The sequence below is a fragment of the Ischnura elegans genome, chromosome X (genome assembly GCF_921293095.1).
Source record: "Ischnura elegans chromosome X, ioIscEleg1.1, whole genome shotgun sequence".
NCBI classification, from domain to species: domain Eukaryota; kingdom Metazoa; phylum Arthropoda; class Insecta; order Odonata; family Coenagrionidae; genus Ischnura; species Ischnura elegans.
In genome coordinates, this window is record NC_060259.1 from 45,125,563 (window position 1) to 45,150,167 (window position 24,605).

At 37.5% G+C, this 24,605-nt stretch overlaps 1 protein-coding gene across 1 annotated transcript in view; it reads left to right on the top strand.

The window, feature by feature from the left end:
• The first annotated feature begins 7,275 nt into the window (after positions 1-7,275).
• LOC124170613 (brefeldin A-inhibited guanine nucleotide-exchange protein 3) overlaps positions 7,276-24,605 on the top strand; it is a 95,980-nt gene continuing 78,650 nt past the window's right edge. Inside the window, exons 1-14 of the mRNA XM_046549441.1 lie at positions 7,276-7,568; positions 9,430-9,515; positions 9,600-9,733; positions 9,816-9,950; positions 10,047-10,212; positions 10,292-10,430; positions 12,040-12,315; positions 12,432-12,564; positions 12,828-12,925; positions 16,838-17,022; positions 19,157-19,614; positions 20,259-20,406; positions 21,592-21,773; positions 23,863-24,025. Coding sequence (XP_046405397.1) covers positions 9,431-9,515; positions 9,600-9,733; positions 9,816-9,950; positions 10,047-10,212; positions 10,292-10,430; positions 12,040-12,315; positions 12,432-12,564; positions 12,828-12,925; positions 16,838-17,022; positions 19,157-19,614; positions 20,259-20,406; positions 21,592-21,773; positions 23,863-24,025 — 2,302 coding nt within the window. The 5' untranslated portion in view covers positions 7,276-7,568; position 9,430. The remainder of the gene's footprint in view (positions 7,569-9,429; positions 9,516-9,599; positions 9,734-9,815; positions 9,951-10,046; positions 10,213-10,291; positions 10,431-12,039; positions 12,316-12,431; positions 12,565-12,827; positions 12,926-16,837; positions 17,023-19,156; positions 19,615-20,258; positions 20,407-21,591; positions 21,774-23,862; positions 24,026-24,605) is intronic.

Here is a 24,605-nt window from a genome sequence, read left to right on the forward strand (position 1 = left end):
AGGCTTCTCCAAATATGATATCTATATTCATTACATCACTAATTTTCTGATATGTATTCACTGAAAACATCATTTTATTTTATCGGTCCATCTTTCTAGTGCGGAACATATTGTCAGCCTGCAATGTATTTAGTAAAAAATTCTATAGTATACAATGAAAGAGATTAGGCTGATTTATAGAAAAATAGCCATTAATATATATTGCGATCAATGAAAAAATTAGCTTCGCAGCATAAGTCTTTCATAGAAAAAAATAGCGAGGAACTGACGTCATCCATCGTTCTTATCAGTTCACCAGATTCGTTTCTTGTGTGACAATGGAATGCAATGGCCTCAGATGGATATTACTACCGCAGTAATTGCTATAACAGAATCACTGAGATATTGACATTGAATGCACCCCATTCTGTTTGATATTCACGGTTCCACTTACAAGTGAATCGTGAAAATATCACACTTTTTGCATACTATCGCGGACAGTGGCGCAGCGAGAGAGCACCCCTGGGGGGTTTTTGGGATAAATCCCCCCACGATGCCCCAAGGATATATGAAATATCCCTCAGAATGTCGTAAACTCACCATTTTGAACCATATATCTTAAAATTCGGCCATCTATTAATCTCGCACCTACCGCTTATCCTGGTGGGTATTCCATACCCCCACACATCCGGTATTAGGTGCACCTAAACCCCCCAGCCTTCATTCCTAGCTGCGCCCCTGATGGCGGATACTCCTTGGTGCCCTTTTTTGTCCCTTCTTCCTATTATCGCACCAGTGGTGAACATACCATGTTATTTCTATGAACGCCGCCGGCGTACATAACTGGAATCTCACGCTAAGTGCTCTAACGAATGATTAATTGCTAAATGTTTCCACGAATCGGACTCCACGAAGTATAACAAATATGCCGAAGTCCTCCGTTATCCGTATTAGCCAACGGGAATTTGTAGAAGAGCTCCAATTCCAAACAATTGGAGGCTGATTTCTATTCGAGAATCCAGACAAGGGAGACGCCAACTATCGGCCGAATTCGAAAGTAGAGCTTCGAGGGAACCATAGGTGGCTAGGCATTTACCGCAGGAAGCCACGTTGATCAAGCATTGGTATTGTTCGGTATTCTCGGATTCTGTAGTTATTTTGTTGACATGAAGCTATCATTACGTCGTAAGCAATATATTTTATCCATTGATATTGTGTTCGAGGCTTTTAAGTTGGTTTTCATTGCTACAATTCGTCACTCAACTGTGACGTTGGTAATATAGAAACCACGTTGCGAAATCATAGGCATTGTAGGGGCTTATTACGTAAGTCATAACTCCGGAGCTATGGAGCTATAAGAGTTATGATGGCTGCCATAGCTCAATTTGCGATTACAGTAGTCAAAATAACTCCGATAGGAGTTGCGAACTGGAGCTATCTCGGGGCTGGAATAACGCAGGCTTCTGACCCGTCCTTATGATAACTCCAGCCCGATTTCCTTCGGTTCTCAACTGTCATTTGTTGATTTCTGCCGTCGGAAGGTCGGAATCTGAAGGATTTGGCAATGGATGGACCAATAAACATATGTATATATTTGGCGAAGGATGACGAGGGTGTTTGCGGAGTATACATATATGTAAGAAGAAGGAGGCATCTGACATTAGAAATGAGACGAATAAGGGGTTCCCACAATCCGATCGAATTAGATGAAGACCATTTTCGAATGTTTTTCAGAGTGTCGAAAAACACTTTTCAATATCTCTGCCGGTCTCTGGGACCCACACTAAGGAAACGCAGAATATCACTAAGCGTGGAAAAACAGATAAATATTATTGAAGAGTTTTCATTATATCACTATGGGCGTGTGTAATGTTGAATCTTCTTATTCTGCGTTTCCTTAGTGTGGGTCCCAGAGACCGGCAGAGATATTGAAAAATGTGTTTCGACACTCTGAAAAACATTGGAAAATGGTCTTCATCTAATTCGATCGGATTGTGGGAAACCCTTATTCGTCTCATTTCTAATGTCAGATGCCTCCTTCTTACATACTCCGCAAACACCCTCATCATCCTTCCCCAATATATGTTTATTGGTCGATCCATTGCCTTATCTTTCAGATTCCGACAGCAGACATCAACAAATGACAGATGAGAAGCGAAGGAAATCGGGCTGGAGTTTTCATAAGGCATTTTTATTTTCATTATTGGTGTTATTGGTATTTAAAAATATGTCGGTGTGTGTGCAAATATCTTCGTTCTTTGTAGGCATCTGTCAATCTCAGTAGCACATTTTTGTTAATTGTCGATGAAATATTAAGGTTTGTCACCCCACATTTTATTTATTGTTGCCTCCCCGTTTATTCCTTGGAATACGCCAAGGACAAAGCTTCTGTGGTCACTCATAAAATTAGTGAGCACCACATACTGCTTCCTGCTCATTTTCTCCGACCTTTGCCGGTATCTAAAATTGTATTCATTGCCATAATAGTAACATGGGCAGAGAATAGGTTTGGATTCGACGATAAATGAATGACTGCATACATTGGATGACATATAACTGTATATGAATAAGCTTTAAAGTATAAACATTTCAACAATGTAGTTTATATTAATTATTTCACGGATTTCACGTTAAATTACGAAATACAAGTTTGGGACTCCATTCCGAAATTCACGTTAAACCCGTCTGCTCAGAAACATTTACTATCGGATACCTAAGCTCCTATTGGTTGACTCATTTCTGGAGATTTGCTTTCCGAATTTTCCATAGCCACTGTAGCTCCGCATTCTTTCGGAGACTTCTCGTAACTCCTGCCGGTACGTAATAGGGTTGGAGCTACAAATCAAAACAAATCCGGGCGGAGTTACAGATAGCTCTAGCTCCGAGTAAAAGTTACGTAATAGGCCCCGTAGGGTATATTCAGTTTTCCCTGGATAAATTGTTAGTGTTAAGCTTCGATAACTTCGTAAGTAATGTATTTTATGCATTTATATGGACGGCAAAAACAATTTTTTGACCCCTGATACCATTCCTGCTAATTATTAGGCAAAATGACCTCCTGAATCCGAACATGACATCCGCTTTCCTCCATCACCCACCATTTACAGGGGGAAGCCCCCACTCTAATTGTCATCACTTTGATATGTCTTGGAGGAATGAAAAGGATTATATTAGAATTTATATTTCTTATTAGGTTTTTAATGGTGAAAAGTTCTAAAACATGATAATTAATGGTAAGGTTGTCGATTTGGGGGGATTGGTTTCCGTTAATGATTTAAAAAAACCCATTAAAATGATCAACCTTTCCTTTTTTCGCAATTTTTTCACTTATTTTCTTCATTTTTCAGCTCCCATTTTATTTTTCCATGCCCCAAATATCCTAAAATGATGGAAAAATATACATATCAACAGATTATATCAGCAGTAATAAAAAAAATTAGGTACACGGCATAGAAAAAATAATGAAAATGTGTGCCAACAGTTGAGAAGGTACGCTACCATGCTGGTGCCCTCAATACCACACGCGCATCAACAAAGAGAAAAATAACCAGTGTGAAGTGAGGTAGAAGTTTCTCATGCAAAAACAGCAGTAGGCCTAATATATCAGCATGACCGCATTCAATTTCCCTGAAAATCTCCTCACAAATTTGGTGATGTCTTCATGGAACCATTCCCTGTGTTTATCTGAAACTGCTCGTAAATATTCTATGAAAAGATCCAGGTGTGAATGAAGGAAATGCATTTTTAGTGACACGTTAAACCCCATGGCCTAATACGCTGACAGCAATTCACACGTTTCTCAGCTCATTCTCACAGCTAACACACGTTTCAGAATCCAAGCCAAGCTCGATTTTATTTATAATTCAGGTGTTTCATGTACGTCGAATCTTGTAAAAGTTTCCTAATCTGGGGGTCCACGAGTTCCTTCCTTGGTTTTAGCCTCACTAATTGCAAGACGAGGAAATTAAGTTAAAAATTGAAATTCAGCTCCTGTCTTTTCCATTGCCTTCACAAAGTATTTCATCTGTCTTAATTTTATGTGCAATGGTGGCAAGTGAATATTTTCTGTCGAAACCAGGGAAACATAAGCAACATTTTTATAACCATGAGTAAAGCTTTCTCGCCGAGGCCAATTCCGTACTATGTAATGTTTTTCACGGGCGCGGCTGTTGTATTCACAAAGAAAGCAGCAGTATTTCGTAAAGCCTGATTGCAGTCCCATGAGTAGAGCGACAGCTTTCAGATCAGCGCAAACTTACCAATTATAATCACGATAATTAATTCTTTCAAGGATTCAACTGAAATACTCTCCTTCAACGTCTCCTTCATATCTGCAGAGTATGCAGAAAGGACAGAAGGTAACTCATTCCCATTGGCCAACAGGACCACTTTAAAGCTTGTATTTGACGAATCCATAAACAGTCTCAATCTTTTGGGTCACATGGCATCATCAGTTCTATCAACAATGCATTTAATTACAGAAAAAACCAAGCCTTTACCTTCCATAAAAAGTAATTTCAGTGCTGATTGTCTAGCCCCATAGGAAAAGATTTTTATGCCCTTTTCTAAGAGATTGCCATTCATTTGCGCGAAACTATGTGCCATATGCTACAGTGGTTTGACCAAGTATTTGGTTAAATTACTGTAACAAGTGGTGCAACAAACACTTGGAGCTTAATCCTAGCCCTGACCGCCAACTTGGCAGCCAAAGTAAAATTTATAAGCAGTTTTAAAAATTAAAAGAAGAGATTATTGTTGCAATGTTTAAGTAAATTCACCGCAAACATAGCGGAAGGGATGAGGATGATTTTTACACATGGTAACATAATTACACATTTAATCACGGTAATGATCACAACTCAAGCCCACATACTGACATTCACTTGGAAAAAGAAGGAGTGAAACAACTTCTACTGTAATCCTTGTGTAGGTTTTCGGGGTTACTACCGCGTAGATTCTGTAGATTGATTTGTGATCAGATTTGTCTGCAGAGATGAATCTATGCGGTAGTAACCCCGAAAACCTCCACGCTGAACTTATACTGTTTTGCACAATTTTAACTACTTGGAAAAAAAGGATCATCCTTGTCCAAAACACCGAAAGAGTTGACTCTGCGATTGCTAGAGATACCGAGGGAAGATGACGACAACTTCAATACACACAATTGATTTGAGAGGCTGATACTTTGTGCAACTCCATTCTTAAGGAGAAAGAAAACTTTTTAACTGAAATGAGAATATAAAATCTTAATCTTATATTTTTCGTGGAATAAGGAAGTATTACTTATCCTTTTTAGCTGCGAAAGCTAAGAGAATTGCCGTCCAAGGCTGAGCGGGCGAGGCATTGCGAGGGCCAGCGTAGTAAAGTGAACCTTCCGAGGTATTGCTACAAATTTTAATCATTGTTGCTATGCTATGCAGCAAAATATTTTTATTATTACTGCTGTTTCTTGTTTTTATACATATTTTTATCATTCGGTGGAGGAAGACGTGAAATGGGAGCTGGAAAATTTTAAAAATACGTAAAAAATTGCGAAAATATGGCAAAATTGAAAATTCTTAATGCGTTTTCACACAATTTACGGAGACTTATTCCCCCAATATCTACCTCCTTATCATATATATATATTTTTTAGAATTTTGCACCTCTAAAAACCCTTAGAAAAAAATTAAATGCTAAAATAATCGTTTCAATTCCTCCAAATGACTGAAAAGTGATAAAAATTGGAGGGGGGAGCTCCCCCAAAAATGGTGGGTGATGGGGAAAAACGGAGTTCATATTCGGATTTAGGAGGTCATTTTACAGTAGAAGCAGCAGGAATGGTGTCAGGGCCGATAATCATGCCGTCCAGTGTTATTTTGTTAGTATTGTGATAACGTTGTAAGTAATATATGTTATGCATTACCGATAGCCAATACTTTCCAAAGCCAATACTTTCAATTCACCGCCTTGCTCGCTAAAAGGCAACCAACGGAAATTAACAAGTCCCGCACTTAAAATACACTCTCCCTCCGTGGCACAGCCGCTATTCGTTGTTGCCCCTAGGTATCTATATACTTCTTCATAACCAAGAAACATCTTCCTCGACATATTTCAATTGATACAGCGGGATACCTCGACGATACTTCCTACCACAGAGTTGTGCTCCTACTACGCCTATGCTATTGTCAGAACACTAACCTCGCTGCGTCGGCCATATTGTCAGCGCCTGCAGCGCCGCCATCGGTGATTTCAGTCTCAGCCACTTCGGTAGCAATCCAATCGCTTTTCAAAAATGTTCGCGGCGCGGTGATTAGTGCAATGCGATCCACTTTTTTCCCAATATTTTGCATTGTCATGCTTGTAGTTGCGAGGAATAGCGTTTAATAGTTAGGAATTTGATAGATCACATCATGTTATATTTAAATTTCGGTTAAAACTGCTAATTGTGGCTATTATTTCCCAGTGAATTTCGGATCACTTCGTCTGTCAGCGACTCGAGTGGCACCTTTTGTAATATAGAGGATTGACGATCCTGTTTTGTAATAGTAATTTTTGCCGTAGTATTACTAATTAATATTCGTGGTGTTATCTCATTGAGTTTAATAACGGTCGATTAATCGTTTCGGATATGATTATATTCTACTTGTTTTTGCTCAGCGCAAAGCGCAAATAATAAGTTAAATACGGTCACGTCCATTTGTTCCCAATTCTTTAAAAATTATAGTAATACTTTTTTGACGCAAAAAAAACAGTTAATTGCATCCTAATATAGCTCTATGCAAAATTTTGTCTCTTCATGGAAAAACTATTCATACTTCATAGGTATATCCTCGCAAAAAAAACCTTTTTCAATGACTCTTAACTTTAATCAATGCATCGTCTTGTAAAGCAAAAGGAATTAAGTCTGCGTGCTCTCATAAAGCGTATTCGAGGTTATTGTCATAAAAATTGAATCTTTATTGCTAGAAAAATATGCCCCAAATGTCGCGGAAACAAAGTAGAGTACCCTAGAGTAAAATAAAGTTAAAATCGCCATGTGTATCTTCTTCGTGTACGCTGTTTTCGATTGCGCTAATCGCGCCCATAATTCTTAGAAATTCACGGAGGTTGGAAGATACCATAGAGTTTTTATTACAGTGTATATGAAATATATCAACCTTTTGGAATATACAATTGAGTTTAAATTACAGTATACAGTATTTATGGAATATACCAACCTCCAAGCAGAATTTCCGCTAGCCAACTTCACGCCAGTTATCCCAAAATTATTTTTCAGGAGTGGCTAACCTGGGTTCTTGATGCGCCTGGGCGGACGGCAACAATCTCATCGTAACCATCGTAATGGGTGACAGCGGTTGTTTTCTACTGTCACAATTTAGCTTTCAGTGCGTCTAAAATATCTAAAGGATGGAGTTTTTGTCATCCACATAGGTTTGATTATTTTATTCTATTAGTGTAAATTTTGAATCGTGAATGGTACCTTGACTTCTGTCTTGTCGTCAGATTGAGAAATGGTTTTGCCGCTGCGAGATGTTTTCGTTTTTAGTCGCTGACAGCATTATTTGAAGTTCCTGAAGTTGAATTTGTAATTGGGAACGTAAGAAAAGGTAATATGCATGACTTTTTCTTCATTTCATTGATAGCTTGAAAATCATAACTGAGGAATTTACTGGAATTGTTTAAGTCAAGGTATACGTCAATATGTCTTTGCTTGTTATATCTCAACAATTGTACCAGTTGTTTGAGAATACGCACTCTCAGTTGTTGGGTATTTACAGCTGGTGAGGTTTTTCATGCCCTACTACAGCTGTGGCTTGTGGCATATGGTGTCTGGTACTTTGAGTGTTGTGGAATATTATTTTGCCTTTCATTTGCTATTGATTTCTTGATTTATAATTTACTTGAATTATCATTATTCTATCGTGGATATATTAGCAATGTTTCAGAGATTAATGCTCTTATCAGTTTCATGTCCCAGCAATTCAGACAGTTCGCCGGATTCGTTTCTTGTGTGACAATGGAATGCTACGGCCTCGGATGGATATTACTACCGCAGTGATCTCAATAACAGATTCACTGAGATATTGACATTGAATGCGCCCCATTCCGTATTTAATGAACTTCCTTTTTTATGGTTTTATTTTATTATTCACGGTGCCACTTACAATCGAATCGTGACAATATCACACGTTTGCATACTCTCGCGGATACTCCTTGGTGCCCTTTTTTTGTCACTTTTTCCTTGTATGGTATCGTACAAAGGGTGAACGATTGACGTTTAAAACGGAGCGTTTGTTTGCTTATGCCATAATGCGCGTCGTATTTACGTATAAATGATTATTGCGCATGAAATATTGTTTTTAATATCACATCACTTCTTTCCTTTAATTTAATTTTACATAAGAGGACCGAGGTAGGCATAGCAGGTCATTGCATTGACAACGTAAGATTTCACAGCTACAAATAATAATTTTGGTTTAGAGAAGTGTATATATGCGCAAAATTTATACTACATAGTGAATCGGAATAAATGCCCTGCATGATTAAAACATTATCAAGTTAGTTTTTAAGTATTTAAGTCATTATTTGTTACACTGACACAGCCAGACTTTTTCTCATGACTTCAAGTGACCTACAGTTACACTACCTCCATCTTTATGGATACAAATACTGGATTATAGATAAGTAAACTCACAGGAGAGACTCCGCAAAGAAAGAAATTATTTGCAAAACTGGGAGAGTGAGGTCTTTGCTGTTTTCACAATAGAATTTATTCTTGTCAACATGGTTTCATGGTAATTAAACATTTTTATTGCGTGTCTCCTAGGGAGATTTCCAGGGTAATAAATAACCAATGGTATTTTAGAATTAATTCACTCTTAGAAAAAGCTACATTGAAAGATCTCTCTCTCTCTTTCCTCATTTTGTGAATAAGATTTTTCATAGTGAGCTATTTAAATTCAGTATTGCATCAATATTTATATAGGCTAGTGTTGGTCATTTAAACTAATTTTCTCTCTTATTTATTATGATTTCCAGTGACTTTTTTCTGGTTAATTTATAGAATTATAACAATGCACATAGAATTGGAGTTCAGGGTGAGGAATCTAGTGCCGATATAGATGCTGCAACGTACTATTCATTAAAAGATGAACCGTGTGGAAATCAGCTTGATGGAAATTTTTCATACTGCATCTCAGTCGTAACTGGAAGACTATGAGTTTTTCATATTGGCTGTCTTTGACCATGTTTATTCAAAACGAAATACTAAAAGACCCAAAAGTGATGATAAGGTGTTATGAACACCATGACAATTGATATCGTCAATAAGGTGTAGATTAAGTCTCATGATATTAATAATTTTCTGTTTGTGTTCTTTGAGTAATAAGCTAAGTATTCTGTAATAGGGTGATTGGTTATATTTTTTATTTTCTAATTTTATTAAATATTTTCCCATTTATTTTTCAGTATGGAGGACTTATTCCTGCAAATTGTAAAAGAATCCACCAATACAAAATTTTCTGCTCTGAGGAAAGCTTCTCAAGAAGCTCATGGTAATGCAGGCTATTTTCTCAGCTACTTGTGATAAACCTAAATATGCATTGGCAACTATTAATGCATTATCAATTGCCCTTCAGATATCCTTGAAAGCCAACATGGAATGCTACGTGATCCACCGCATGAGCTTCGGGCAAAGTGTTTTGCAGCTCTTAGGCTTGCATTGGAAACAAAAAGGAGTAAATTTGTTGCATATGGACTGAGTGGCCTTCATGTAATATTCACATTTTGGTGTATAATTTGTGCTGTTTGAACATATGGTAGTTATTGTAACAGTTTTTTACTCTATTTTTCAGAAACTACTTCGTGATGATAGATTTCATTCTAATTTTGAACCAGAAGATGATTCTTTATGGCTACCTTCTCAGCTTCTGGAAGCTATTAGTTCCATTAATTTGCAGTCTGATGATTCTCAGGTTGATATGTTAAAAGTAGGTAACATGAATGATTATATTGTGAATGGCATACTCTCTTGTAAAATGATATTCAAAAGTAAAATTTGTTATCACGGAATTCAAAATGTTTAGGTACTTTTAAATATGGCATGCACCAGTTATTGGACAATGAATGGGCGTATCATCATACAAATTCTGACTGTATGCAGTGAAGCTTACGAAACTGGCAATCAGGCTGTTAGGACTGCTGCCCAGGCTGCCACCAGCCAAACATTGAGGTCGTTTTGCAGCTTTCTTGGTAGGTATGATTATCATGTTGACGGCTTGGTGCAGAATGAGCAGGAGTCATCATGTTTATGCCAATAATCTTCTTTCAGAGGAAGAATCTCAGGAGTTGGAGAGAAGCTGGAGAAGCAATGGTAAACCGTCTGACCGCAATTTGATTGGAGCATCATGCTTTAATGAGGCTATACCTATTCTTCAATTCATATGCAGCAGATTAGAGGAAGCTCAGACGTAAGTTAAACTTCTCTTTCCTTTTTTATCAAAAACTTGTCTCTCTTTCTAGAATGATGATATTTGTTGCAAATAATTCTTTTTCTCTGGTGACGAATCTGTACCTTTGGAATATTTGATTGAAAATCTTTTGCTCAGGGGCACTCACTGCAGTCCCCATTTTTATCTTATATTTTACATTTTAAAGGCTAAATGTAACTGGATCCATTTAATTTTGGCAATTAACTAAGCACAAGATGTTCAATATGTTACTGTTTTTAAAATTCAATGCTAAGACTTAAAAATGTTAGTGGACTGCTGTCCTATTAAAATTTATTTTATCCAAAAAAGTATTTCATTGAAAGTTTAATTAAATCCTAAAATCCCTTTTTATTTCTTCGAGCCGTCTCTTGATCAAACTGGTGGAGGGTTCTAATCACAGAGAGCTTACCTATACCTTGGAGGTGAATTATGTTCTATAAAGGGAAGTGTAAATTAGGCAATCACATCGACAGGAGTGGATCGTAGGTTGCTTAGCTGCAGGATACAACAGTTTTTAGCGCTGTTCTCCTTTCTGCCCGAGAAATCTCATTTGAAATCTTTCATTCTTTGTTATCTACACTCCAGGCGAAATATGCTACTTTGCAAAAATTTTATTTTACAATTAACTGTAGCCCATGCCTGAAATGTGCTCATAGTGTTTATTTTGTATCTTATTCCATAATTTTTAGTTCATAAAAATTTTAAAATCCACATAAATTTGATGAAAAGAATAGGATATGAATATTTGGATATGGATAATATCGACTAGATACTCAGGAAAGTTTTGAAGTACTTTTAAAGTAGGTAATACATAGGTCTCAATTTTGGCATTCCTTTAGTTTCAGATTGTAGATAAATTGGGTCATGAGGTGTAGAGCAGAATGGACGTGGAAAAAAATTTCAATTAGAAATATGCAGAGTTAAATTCTCGCCTTGATTGCCATGTTATTTGATGATAAATATTAAAAATTGTATATAATCGCTATTGGAAAGGTTTTTTTAAAAAAAAAAACTTGGATGCCCCTTCGACGACGCAACCATCATATCGCCTTTGTACCACAAAATCCCCCACAGCAAAGTCATGGTTTTTCCGGTCCCAAAAAATTCGTTGTACAGAGGTTTTACTGTATTAGCTTGCAAGCAGTGTGCATTTTTAAATGAGAGACTTGGTGCAAAGGACTTAAAAAGGGCAAACCTGGCTTATAATTTTCTTCAAGTATTAAGAGGTAATTACTGGATGAGTGGCAACAAGATGTGAATTCAAATGTTACACTTGGATGCCCTTGCAAATATGTAACCTGCATATTGCCTTCATACAATGAAACCCCTTACAGCAAAGTCACCGTTTTTCCGGTCCCAACAAATTCGTTGTACAGTGGTTTTACCGTATTTGTGTTGGTGTGAAGTAAATGTTCTTAAAGGACTAACTTGATCCTCTAATATATGCATGTTCTCAAATTAATTCACTGTAAGAAAATAATCTTTTCTTAAATGGTTCTTGTCCTATCATTCTCATTATAAGAAATATTGTCAAAGTCTTGTGGAGCTTTGATTATTGATAGCCTTATTTACACTCTCTTTTCCATAGTGAACCAACTGGCAGATCTGGTAATAGTGCAGTCTTCCTCCTTGAATGCCTTCACACATTAATCTCAAGCCTACCTCAGTGGATTCACACTAATAAGCACTTTACTATGTTCCTTTGGCAAAAATTTTGTCCTCTGCTAATTGCATTTCTGGGATCGCCAAAAGTTGACAAAAATATCGTTTCTGGAAGCAAAATGGAAGAAGAAATGGGAAGAGGATCAGGCTGTCTTGCTTCAGCTCCTAGTTTTAACAGTAATGAGGCAAAAACTGTGTACAGGTGAGTCATTATCTCTGTCTTTAAAAATAGTATTGAATTTAATTATTCTTTTGGAGGATATGAGATTTGAACTCTATGTAAGTTAAATCTTACCACTGCTGATCTGTCATTTTCAGTATTGGAACTCAGCTTGTACGGTTAGTGGGACGTGTTGGGTCTCTGAGGCCTGTATTGGAGTCATTTTTCCACAGAATGCTTTTGTATCCACCACCTAGACATAGATTGGAAGCATTGAAGGCATTGAAGGAGGTATGTTCCTCCTAAAAAAATATCAGAAAACAAGAGGATTTAGTTTTATCAGCCATTTTATGTCTATCTATATGAAGATAATTTGAGTATTGTATCAACATTTCCTACTTATCATTTTGGTCGTCTGTGCTTTTAAATAATCCTTACTTCATTAATAATCAATGTTAAATAATGGGGAGTTGCTGTATAGTAAAAGTGATGTTGCTAAAGAATTCTGTTTGTAATCATCTAATATTTGTGCTTTCTCAATGCTTAATGTTTAGCTTCTTAGGAGCCCTAGTCGGATTGTTGATATGGCTGGTCCACTTCTGGTGGAAAGTGAAAAGGGATCTCAGCAAAGTGACATGGCTTTAATGAGACTGTAAGTATATTTTGGCTGGGGATATATAAACGAGGAAACATAGACACTTAAAAATGACAATCACATGATGTTGTGTAACGTTTCTGTGGTCAAGCCACTTAACTGTAGAAGAATGGCAACAGCTGGTGGCTTTGTGGTGTCTTCCCCAGAAGAGTACACACTCAGCAACCAGCCATTGCCATTTTGAGAGTGAGGTAGTTAGAAACCTGTGGGAGTTGAGGAGAGGACGTAGAAAAATGGTTTGCTATGGAGTAGGGGCTAGTTGGTCATCAAACAACTTTTTTTAAAATTCAAAATTCAACATATGTCAAAATGTAGTCTGAGGTACCAAATGAACGGAGAAAAAAATTTTTCCTGTAGGTTGACATCCTACGGTGGCGCCAGGGCCATTTATATTGAGCTTAGGCAACCCGCAACACTTAACCTCTTTTTACGCTATTTCGGTGACAAATGTCGTGATTTTAATGGTTTTTTCAGCTGATTCTGCACCATTCATGCCTGAAATTGTCGAGGTAAACAACATAGATCGAATACTCGTGTTTTTTAAACAATCACCGGTATTGAAATGCAAAGAAACGTAAAAAACTGAAAATTTCTTAATTAATGGCATATATGTATTTTAATTTGGTGTGCTCGTATGGGCATGATCGCATTAATATGACCCAATCGTTTATATAGAACAACAATTTTCCCTTTCCCATCCTAAAGTAAGGATCTCCTAATCTCTATATGGCCTGCCTATGAACTAATGTCAACACACTGCTCAGGGATGTGAAAAGCCCTGATGCCTTACTCTGGCGAATACATCTTTCTTGCCTGCACTATCCTTTGAAAGGCTACTCTTCGCACTTCAGCCCTTTCATCATTCACCATTGCAATGAGGATGCTCCTTGGATGAGCGAAGAACGCTTTGCTCTAGATGAATTTCTCAAGAACTCTACTTTTTAGGGAATTGCCTTACTCTCTTAAGCATTTCCCAGACATGTTTCGCTCCCTCTGTAATCTTCCAATTTTTCTTTATTGTGAACCACATAGGAATATAGAGTTTCAGGATAATCTTGTTAATTGTTTTCAAAGCCACTGTTGGTCGTCTTGTTCCTATGTAAACGCGGATCATTCTGTTGGCCATCGTTCCCCATCTGCTGGTTGTTATTCATTTCCCCATTATCATGATCAGCCAGCTCTTGTGGGATGTATCCCCTGGCTATACCACAGGCCATGTCCCAGCGAATATTTGTGGTGTGTGCTTATGAGTGATAAATCTAGTTAAGGATCAGGTAGGTCAAGATCAATTGCCTGATGTTTCACTAGATGTAGCTGCACACAGGTCTTCAGTTGGCGACCAATTGACCCAAAGTAGATATTCAGTCCTGTCGTCGGCCCGTCAAATTTCTCCATTTCTCCATACGAGTACACCAAATTAAAATATATGCGATTGATTAAGAAATTTTCAAAGTTTTTTACGTTTCTTTGCATTTTAATACCGGTGATTATATAAAAAACGTGAGTATTCGATCTATGTTGTTTACCTCGACAATTTCAGACATGTCTGGTGCAGAATTGGCTGAAAAAACCATTTAAATCACAACATTTATTGCCGAAATAGCGTAAAAAGAGGTTAAGTGTTGCGGGTTGCCTACACTCAACATAAATGGCAATGGCACCACCGTACGATGTCAACCTATAGGAAAAAATTTTTTCTCTGTTCATTTGGTACCTCAGGCTACATTTTGACTGATGCTGAACTTGGAATTTCGAAAAAAGTTGTTTAATGACCTATAGAATTGTGAGGAGATGTGTGGAGGCATCTTGTGGGCTATTGCTGTTGCTTGAAATGATACAAGGTACTTGTTTCCAGGTTTCTTACAAAAGGGGTAACTGATGGTGATGATATCATTTACGTGTGGAGAAGATGATCATATTTCACTTGTCCACTACAATGATGCCTTTCCTTGTTCAAACTCATCTGAAATGAGCTTACAGCCACTGTACAATCAAAGTTTAGTGCAGAGTTACCTGAGAATTATACGTTGTGAATGAAATTGATAGAAAAATGGGCTTGTTAATGAGGCAGTGCTAGGATCACCACTGATTATAGGGTGTAATTCTGTATGCTTTTCTACATTGACAGACCTACATTATTAATCTCTCACTTTAGGGTTACCCTTGCAATGAGCCGTACTCATTGCATTGGAGTTAAACAATCATCATTAATGGTCAACAATCCTAAGATTGGTTTGATGCAGATCTCCACTTAATTCTTCTATCACCTAATCTTTTCACACCTACGTATTTCTTCTCTTTCATATCCTTCTTTACCTGTTCCATATATTTCATTCGAGGTCTTCCTTTTCTGTTCATACCATCTACTTGTCCCTCTACAATTGTTTTCATCAGGCCATCATGTCTCAAGATATGGCCCATAGGGTTATTCCGTCTTCTTGGTTTTCAAGGTTTTCATGAGGCTTCTCTTCTCCCTACTCTTCTTAGGACTTCCTCGTTACGTGCTCAGTTGATCCATTTGATCCTCATCATTCTTCCATATTATATTATCATTTATTTCAAACCTGCTGTATGACCAATAATGAAATTCATTTAAGTATATTGTGACTAGCCATGGTGGAAATTTTATGGAGCCACCTGCAATGCTCAAATTGTGCAAAAATTCCACAGAGAATGGAAATCAGGAGATCCAGGTTTAAATCCTGGTCAAGGCGAATGATTTTTCCTTGTGGAATTTTTGCACAATTTGTGCATTGCGGGTGACTCCATAAGGTTTTCACAGTAGCTAGTCCTAGTGTACTTTATGTAGTCGAGAGTGAACACCTCTCGCATTCAAAGTTCAGGCTTTGCTCTCCGGCTGTGGCACAGTGTGCATGAATTGGACTGCTAGTCGCATAATGTGATCAGCAGTCCACACCATCTTGTCCGTTATAGTCCACAAATTTCCACAGAAGGGAAAGATGCCTCTGGAGCTTTACTGGCTAAAGCACTTGACTGGAAATCAGGAGATCTAGGTTTGAATCCCGGTCAAGGCGAATGATTTTTTTCTTTGTGGAATTTTCACATAAAATTCATGTTAATGGAAAAAATTTAGCGACTGGGTGTAGTATCACTCACCTTTGACTTTATAGCCCTCTGTACAGACCACTGTCCTCTCTGGAGTATGGAATTTATATGACAATTTTACTCCTGAATAATATGTTTAGTGGTTTGCACAGTACTGTGGAAAGCAATTGGTCTATGGTTGGATTCTCACCCCTCTTGGTATTTCACATGCCAATTAATTTAAAGAAGTGTATCCTTTATTGTTATAAATTAGGGATGAGTATGATCAGTTTACAGTTTCTCTGATTCGTAAGCTTAGAACTGGGGATGGGAACTAAAACCAAAAAGAATCTGTAATGAAATAAAGTTTGCAAATATGAATTTGATGAATTTTTACTTGCTAAAAATGAAGGCTTTGGATTAAAGCTTAGTAAACTGCATTTATTAATGTATTTAGAATAAATAGGAGTCATATGTTACAGGAAGTATGACTGGCTCTACATTTCAATATAATGTCACCATTTAAAATGCAAGAGCTGTGGAAGGTGAATAGGATATCATACATGGCTTGTGAAATGCTTCGTAGTCAGTAGTGTGCCATATATTTAAAGCCTTCCATAGCTGATGTGTGCCTTATTATCAATAAATTCACATTAAATAGGTGGTGAATTTACATCCTAGCTAGATCAGCTTATTAGCGCTAAGCTTATTAATATGTTGAGCTTTCTTGTTAGATGGACCGACTGACCCATCCTCATTATAAATTAATTTGTTTGTCCTAAATGGCTATTTAAATCCTTAACTTGTAATGTCATTGTTATGTTTATTATCATTATTTTTTATCATTGGATACCTTTTTTTTAGAGTTATGGACTCCATTGAAGAGTGCAGTAAGTGCCAGGATTATCAAATATGCAATGCCAGTGTGGAATGCATTGTTGCAATGCTGGGATCTCTTGAAGAGCTTTGCTCTGGGAAAGGTATTACGCATGAATACTTGGAAAAGATTAATGCATTGTATGCTGAGCTGACGGACTGTGATTATCAAGGTGAGAAAGTAGTTGTGATGAGTAAATTCATACAGTAAACTCTTGATTATATAAAGCAGGATATTACGATATTTTCGATAAGATGAAGTGAAATTGTGGTCCCGGAGAAAAGCGTATGGTTTATACATGGTGCTATCCGATAATACAAAATGTTTTGAAATTACGAACCTTGGCTCGGTCCCTAGGGGCAAATGGAATTTGTTTATACGAACTACGGTGAAAAATTTGTCAACAAAGGTAGTTATTCCGGCAAAAGCAGCAAAAAAATCAGTGCTTCTGACTGTGGTGTATAAAGGTTGAAGTTGTAAATGATAGTGCAACTTTGGAAGGAAAGGGTTTGCTTAAAAATATTTTAAGAAACGGGGAGAAGTAGGAGTTCAGTAAAAATATTGTGGCTGACACAATTTCCCTATTTGCGTGCCTAGTCGTAAACATCGCGTTGATTATATTTTGTAGCGTAACATGTGATGGAGGTCGCGCGGGGTATTTCTTACACTCCTACTTAAACCCTTCATAATTGAATCCTACCAAGAAAATGATGCAAGTCCATAAAATTGCTCAAATTGCAATGATCTTGCGGATTAATAATATTTTTCATTTTGAAGTTTCATTTTATAGACAACTTTACATTTCAGAGAGGGAGAGGTCGGGGAAAATACTGTGGTTGTCAAGGATGAGAGGTGGGGAGAGGTAGTAAGGATATCAGTGATGATATCATAGTTTATACACAAGCCCATACTGAGGGCAAAATTCTCCTCTATTACCAATTTGAACAGGGATTTGATGATTCTGTGCATTAAGTTTTAATGTAAGCACCTTGCTATCTATCCACAAGGTGTCTTTCGTCCTGGAAACGCTAATCGTATGGAATTAGCTTGAATTAAATTCATGAGAGAGTGTGCAAAGGCCCTCAGTAAGTGCCTAGCGAGTGTCTAAGCAGCAAACAGTCTAGTAGAAGCAGCGGCTGGGACTAGGCGTACATGACAGCAGTGTTGACAAAGATGAAAGTGAAGAGGGGTATCTTAAATATTGGGCTCTATTTACCACCAATTTATTTTGCAGGCCATGCATAATAAAGAGGCACTTCCAACTCTAACCATGAACTTTCTTGTAGCACTCCTACCTGTTCCCCCATCCCAAGAGATCTTTCTTTCCAAAACCTTTGTTTACTCTCTTCTACAAGCTTTTGTTGATCTCCCTGACACTCAACTTACGCATCCCAAACCCCCCACCACTAGCATTTCCGGTGATGACCTTGAGTGCTTCGTAAAAAAATACGGCCCCCAAAGGTAATCTCAGGCAAGGCTGAAGACCCTGTACCCACCCATCTTTGTACGGCCCTCTGCACCTCTCTTCATCTTGCCTCCACCTCCTTGACTTGGCAATACCTATCCCACTCTTACTAACCCCCCACTTTGTATCGTTTTGCGTCCGTGGAGAAGGAGATGGATCATCTCTCCCGGCAACAGGGATAAGTTTCCAACTGGAGAGGGGCTGGAGGAGTATTTTCCATTATTGGGGAAATGAAGAGGAAAAGTTTGTTATCCACATTCATTTTATTGGCTGCAACACGTGTTTTGTCATTCTTGACATATTTTTAGTCTGTCCTAGCTCCTCTGAGACTTGGTAGGTACCCACCCCCTCCCATTCCGTTCACCCAAAGGCACTGCTGGGCTCCCTGCCCTGCTAATCCCGCAATTAACCTTAATCATTTTAGCCAAGTTAGGAAGCATGAGTCGTGTGTTGGGGAAAACTAAATGAAACACCAACTTTTTTAAATTAACCATTTTATCTCCATGGGATTAAAAAATTATCAATCTGCTTTATATTTGTTAAGATTGAGCCAAAACCTGATGATATCATGAGGTTCACATGCCATCAATATTGCGTCGCCCGAGAAATGTGCTTTTGGCATGGAATTCCAGTTGAAACTTCAAACTTATCTATGTCGAAATTATTCAGCGCTCGGTGGTAAAATTCTTTTTTACACCCACTGTATTATAAATCAAACATAACATTTGGTAGTGTAATTCCTTCTATTACATCATAAGTGGTGGTTACTTTTTATGTAGGAGTTGTGATTACTATGTTTTTTTACATTTTTCTTTGACTTCTTAAAACTCTCTATCTCCAGGGCCTCTTACTTACCAGTACATGGCAAGACTTCCTGAGCAGTATAAGGAAAGAATTAAAAAAGAGAAGGAGCTACTGGCTATTACAAAAAATAATGGTTATGAAAGCGCAATCACCTCAATTACTCCAGGGACAGAAGATAGTGATAGCAGTGGTATTGAGCAAGAGGCTGAGTTGGACAATGAAGATGACTGCAGTGTGCATGAATGCAATAGAATAGTGGATGGTGCTGACAATAGGTATCCAGTGTCCCGGACTAATGAGAACAGTGAAGATTTTTATGCAGAAGATAGTGATTCATCTGGAGACACAGAGGGACCGGAGGACCGATTTGATGACCTGCACTCATTGGAAATAAGAGAAAGGGCTTATGTGGAAGATGACGATGATGATGATGATGTGATATGCATAGAAAAAATCCCAAAAACTCTTCACATGAATGACATGTTACACTTTCAGGTATGCTAATATGTAAATTCATTGTTGATCCACCAAACTTATGTGAATGAAGAATTTGTATTTAATTTTGACTGCGTTAGCTCACCCAGTAAGTTGTATTATGTTTATTTGATGTGCCAATAGCAGTCATTATGTAAGCTTCCCATGTATTCATTAAAAAATTTGCTAAAATAAGTCATATTTAGCCACGTACAAGTTGGATGACAAATAATTACTTGCTATTTTGATCTAGTCATGTCCATGCTTGGCTTATCATGGCAATGTGTATCAGACTGATCATAATAAAACTGCCAAAATTTGGGAAAGGTATAGAGCTTCAATTTTCAACCAGCACTTAAATAAATGTATTCTGCTTACTAATGATTTAGAATGTAGTTTCCCCAATGCCTAAGGCTCTGCGCAGTTTTGGAATCATCCTTTTGTTTACTAACCTGTTGCTGTGAGTGAAAGGGACATGCTTTTAAGGTAGTTCAATTTTAATTGCCAACTTCCATGTTTGCTGTGGAATTTGTTTCTGTGGAAGTGCTCCAATGGCGATATTAACTGCTATTGAATTGATATGAATACGTAGTAGGAACTATAATAATGTTTTTGTTGCTACCTTATGCATGTATCTAATGTTATCAACTTTTTTGTTCTCACAGGTTCAGGATCAGTATGTGGATGTCGAGAGGCAAAATGCTGTGCATTTTGTTAGGAGTTTGCAAAATTTAATTCCTACTCTTTTGTCCCTGAGAACTTCTATTGAGGTTGATGAAGCACTGCAGCAGTTTTCTTCAAAATATTGTGAAGGTGAATATACATACGTGGCTTAGTAAGTATTGATGACATGAGCATCACTTCATGTGAGATGAGAGATGTTGTGAAGTATCTATTAAAATGTGTGCTGGGATCATGTCTAGTAGTATGATCATTGTATCAGAAGTGAGGTTGGGTAAACTTAATGGGGCCCTAATGCTTTCTGTATAGTTGGTGACTTGAATTGCTGTAGCATTTTCATGCTGCTGATGAGTGATATTTTAAGGCAATGACATTTAAGAGAGAATATAGTCTATACTCTGTCAGTGTGTGTTAATAATTTATGACTGCACAAAATGAGTGACACATATTTAGGGATCCCAGAATACTTCAACTGCTATAAATGTGAATTTTTAATGGTTGTTTTTTCAGGAAAATGGTTTTAAACAAAAAAGTCATTTGATTTAATGATTTTTATATAAGTAAAACTGTTTAAAAATATTTTTGGTTTTATTTGTTGAATTTGCTGTACTAATGGCTACAAATGATACCAAATTTTGAATTGACATTTATGCCCTACTCGAATGAGATCCATAATCTTGATTATGTCCCTGGCAGAGGAGGAGAAATGTTGGCCAATTTCTAATTTTGCCTGTGGGAAAGTCTTAAAACAACTCTTCCTCCTTTGGATGCCACTTACAAAATTTTTATTCTTTGGAAAAATGTTTTACTGTTTATTTTACTATGGAATATTTTTGGATGCCAGAATCAGCTTCTTTGTTAGTGCACTGCCCAATAGGTTAAAAAGTTGTTCATAATCACAGTTCTGACCCTTTATGAAATATGACCCTTTATGATTGTATGATGAGTACAGTTTTTGCATATGTTGCAATTTGTATTCAAATACTGTCCATTAAAAGTGCCTGGGTGATCTCATATCCTCATACCTGTTGGGTGACTTATTGATGCAATCTGCAATGCAAAAGCAACCTCCACATTATGTCCCCTCCGATTTGCGAATTTAAGAATTTATAGTCGGTTCAACTTAGAGGTTTTGTTTTTAAGATAGTGGCAGAGCTGTGAGATAATTTGGTAATAATATATTAAAATTGACAATATGTATTATCATGCAGATTTCATTTGTTTCATGACACCTTTAGCCTTCAATTTATGGTCTGAAAGTGAAATGTGAAAAGGGAATTTTTTTTTCAAATTATAATGAGTGTGAATTTATTTCAGATCTTTTATCCAGTCAGCACATAAAATCTGAAGAGAGCAGTACAACACAAACATTGTCCCTGATCACCATCATCAATGCAGATGGAATTTATTTGGCAACATATTCTGCCCTGCATTTGAATCTCAATTTGATAAAATCTGGATTTTATGAAGATGATTCAAAACCGGTTTCTCTAACTGAGGTATGAAAGGACCTCGTTCTATTTTCTTCTTTTTTTTCTTATCAATTTTCCCTCTGCGGGCATACGTTGTAGGGTGTGGTCTGGGTATTACTCCCTGACCATAAGATACTAGGTAGGAGGAAATTTACTGGTTGTGAATCATCTGTGTGTAAAGCTTGCACTTCATGGGGGCTAAAATCCATCCCCTACGCCTCCCTCAGAGAAAAAAATCTGTTTGTCTGTTTTATAAAAACATAGCATTGAAGCATTTAAATTTATATGGACCAAACTATGAAGGGCAACTTTATGAAAATGTGAAATGTTTTTTGTGGTTAAATGAAGAGAACCATATAAGCGTGTGTAAGAGTGGCACACATGTAAGAGATGCACCACTATTTTGAGCATCAAAGCTAAAGAAAAATAATTTTGTGGCATTTTATTGAATCCTATCGCTCCGTGTTGCAGACGTATGCCTGGACTTTCAACAGTTATCAAAATTTCCTCTTTCAATGCTAAAAATTTACGTGGCATTTTTTCAGCTAAATTTATGCAATAAATATGGCGCTCGGAGATATTTAGGTATTCACTTGTAGTCTTAACCTTATGATGCTTACTAGGAATGGTCAGATCGGATACCTTGGATCCAAATATCCGCAGATAATGCCCTTCACCTTATACTTCGGATCCAAATTCTTCGAAGAAATTGAATCCAAATCCGAAATTTTAAATCAATGCTTTCATGAATGCAACGTCCAGCAAGAGGGAGTAGAAAGAGTTCCGATCCTCTCTTCGCATGCCCCTACGATGCTTGTCCTACTCACCAATAATGTGTCCTACCCACCATCGCGTTAGGTCTCACCAAAGAATGAGACCTAATGCGATGCATATCTGACAGCATTTAAGTTTTTTAAGCTCTAATTTATTGATCCAAAGATTTACAGTCACAACAAGGCTACTAATATTCAACATAGTCCAAACAGGACCATTTCAGAAGAAACAAGCGTAGCATGAGGGTATTCAAACAAGACGAGATGGATTGGAAACTTCAGGCAACGGAAACTGTGTGTATCACATTGCTGCGCCTTCGCCCCTTCGCTTCAAGGGCAACGACGAGTCGTCACACGCAAGGTCATGATGTCACATGCAAGGTCGGACGTGTTCTTCCCTTGCTCCTTCACTCGTAGCCTCGTTCCTTGAAAGACGGAGGGAGTGCGCTCCTTCCCCTCGACCTCTCTCTCAATGCTCTTCACTTATAAGCATTCCTGATTTCTTCCATCCTCCATTTAGTCCAACAATGTACACACTCATTTGAATTTTTTAATCCGCAGGTTTTGACACCAATATAATTTTCAGTGGCAATAATCCTCATAATAGCTCTGAAGATGATTTTTGCAAAATAGGTCCTTAGCGTAATGGAAATTACTCAGCAAGACAGATGTTGAGTATTAACCAGGTATTGTCATTCAAAACTATGCATTTCTTTACGTTTGATATGCAATTACTATTTGCAGTATAAATGCCACAGGATGCCCACTCGTGGCAGTAAAGTTAGTACGCCCACTGGTCCGAAAAACCCTCGCAATCTTTTCCATATGTACCTCTGAGGTATGGACGTGATGGCACAATAATGTAAGAAAAGCTAACAGGAGCATTTTAAAAATATGCCGCTAAGGGAGAAACTCCCCTTCCTGCCGCTTGTTTTTGACCTAAGGTTTCAGATGACTGACTCACGCTGAAAACCAAGGTCACTTAGTTTCCCTTGGACTTGCGACCGGTGAAGGGGAGGGGGAAAGATGAGAAGTTTGTGTAAGAGGCGCACTCCCATTTTTGGCTGCAATTTCTGGGAAAAAAGGTTTGCCTCTTACACGTGCTTGTATGGTGTATCATATTGTTTATCTAGATCTATGTAATTTATATTCTATCATCTTCAGTGTGGTATTGATCAAAATGCTGCTTAACCTTTGTGACCTATTTTGTGTTTCAATTTGGTACTCTTCCTCTTATTTTAATCTTACTAATTTTTCTAATAGCAATTGTGTGATCGATTGTGCGTATAATTCTTTTAATGTATGCAAAATAATGAAGGATTATCATAACTTACCAATTCCAGGAACAATTCATTGAAGAAGTGCATGGAAGTGGTGTACTAGTCTATCTATCAGCCACATGGCTGGCTGAGCTTTACCAGAAAGTATTGAGTGTTAATCTTCTTGAAGTTGCTGGTTATAACAGTACCACTACTAACAATATTGCTTTAATCAACCTTCTAACAGGTATGCATGCTAGGTCTTGTAGTAATAAAAATGTTATTCATTAAGTTTAGTTTGCATGTAGAAATAATATGCCTAAGTTAGGGGGAAAGGAGGTATTATTGGTGATTTTCTTAATGTGTCCTATGGCGTGTATCCATGTTTTGATGCCTTGATGTTGTGTGTGTTGTCATGTGGAAATGAGTCATAACAATTCATACATATTTATACTGACTGTTGAGTTCAATCTGCCCCTTCTGTAGATATGTCAAATGGAGAACTTGCACATTTTTGGAAAAAATAGAGGTGATAGAGGATGATGAATCTTGCACTATGCAAAAAACCTGAGGGCTAGGTAACGCTTCATTCTCGAGATAAAAATTCCCAAAGTGGTCAAAATTCTAAAGTGCGAAAAACTGCCTTTGAAAGGGGGCGGGGTCAATTCGGGTGGGTCTGACATCACAACTGCATAAATGTATATTAAGTTTATGTCCCTAAATTTTCTTTAGACTTGTAGAAAATGCTAAAAAATGTCTGTTTGCTTTGAGATCGTATTAATGGTGGTCGATACATGTGCATTTTCGGCAATCTTCAGCCATAAGTA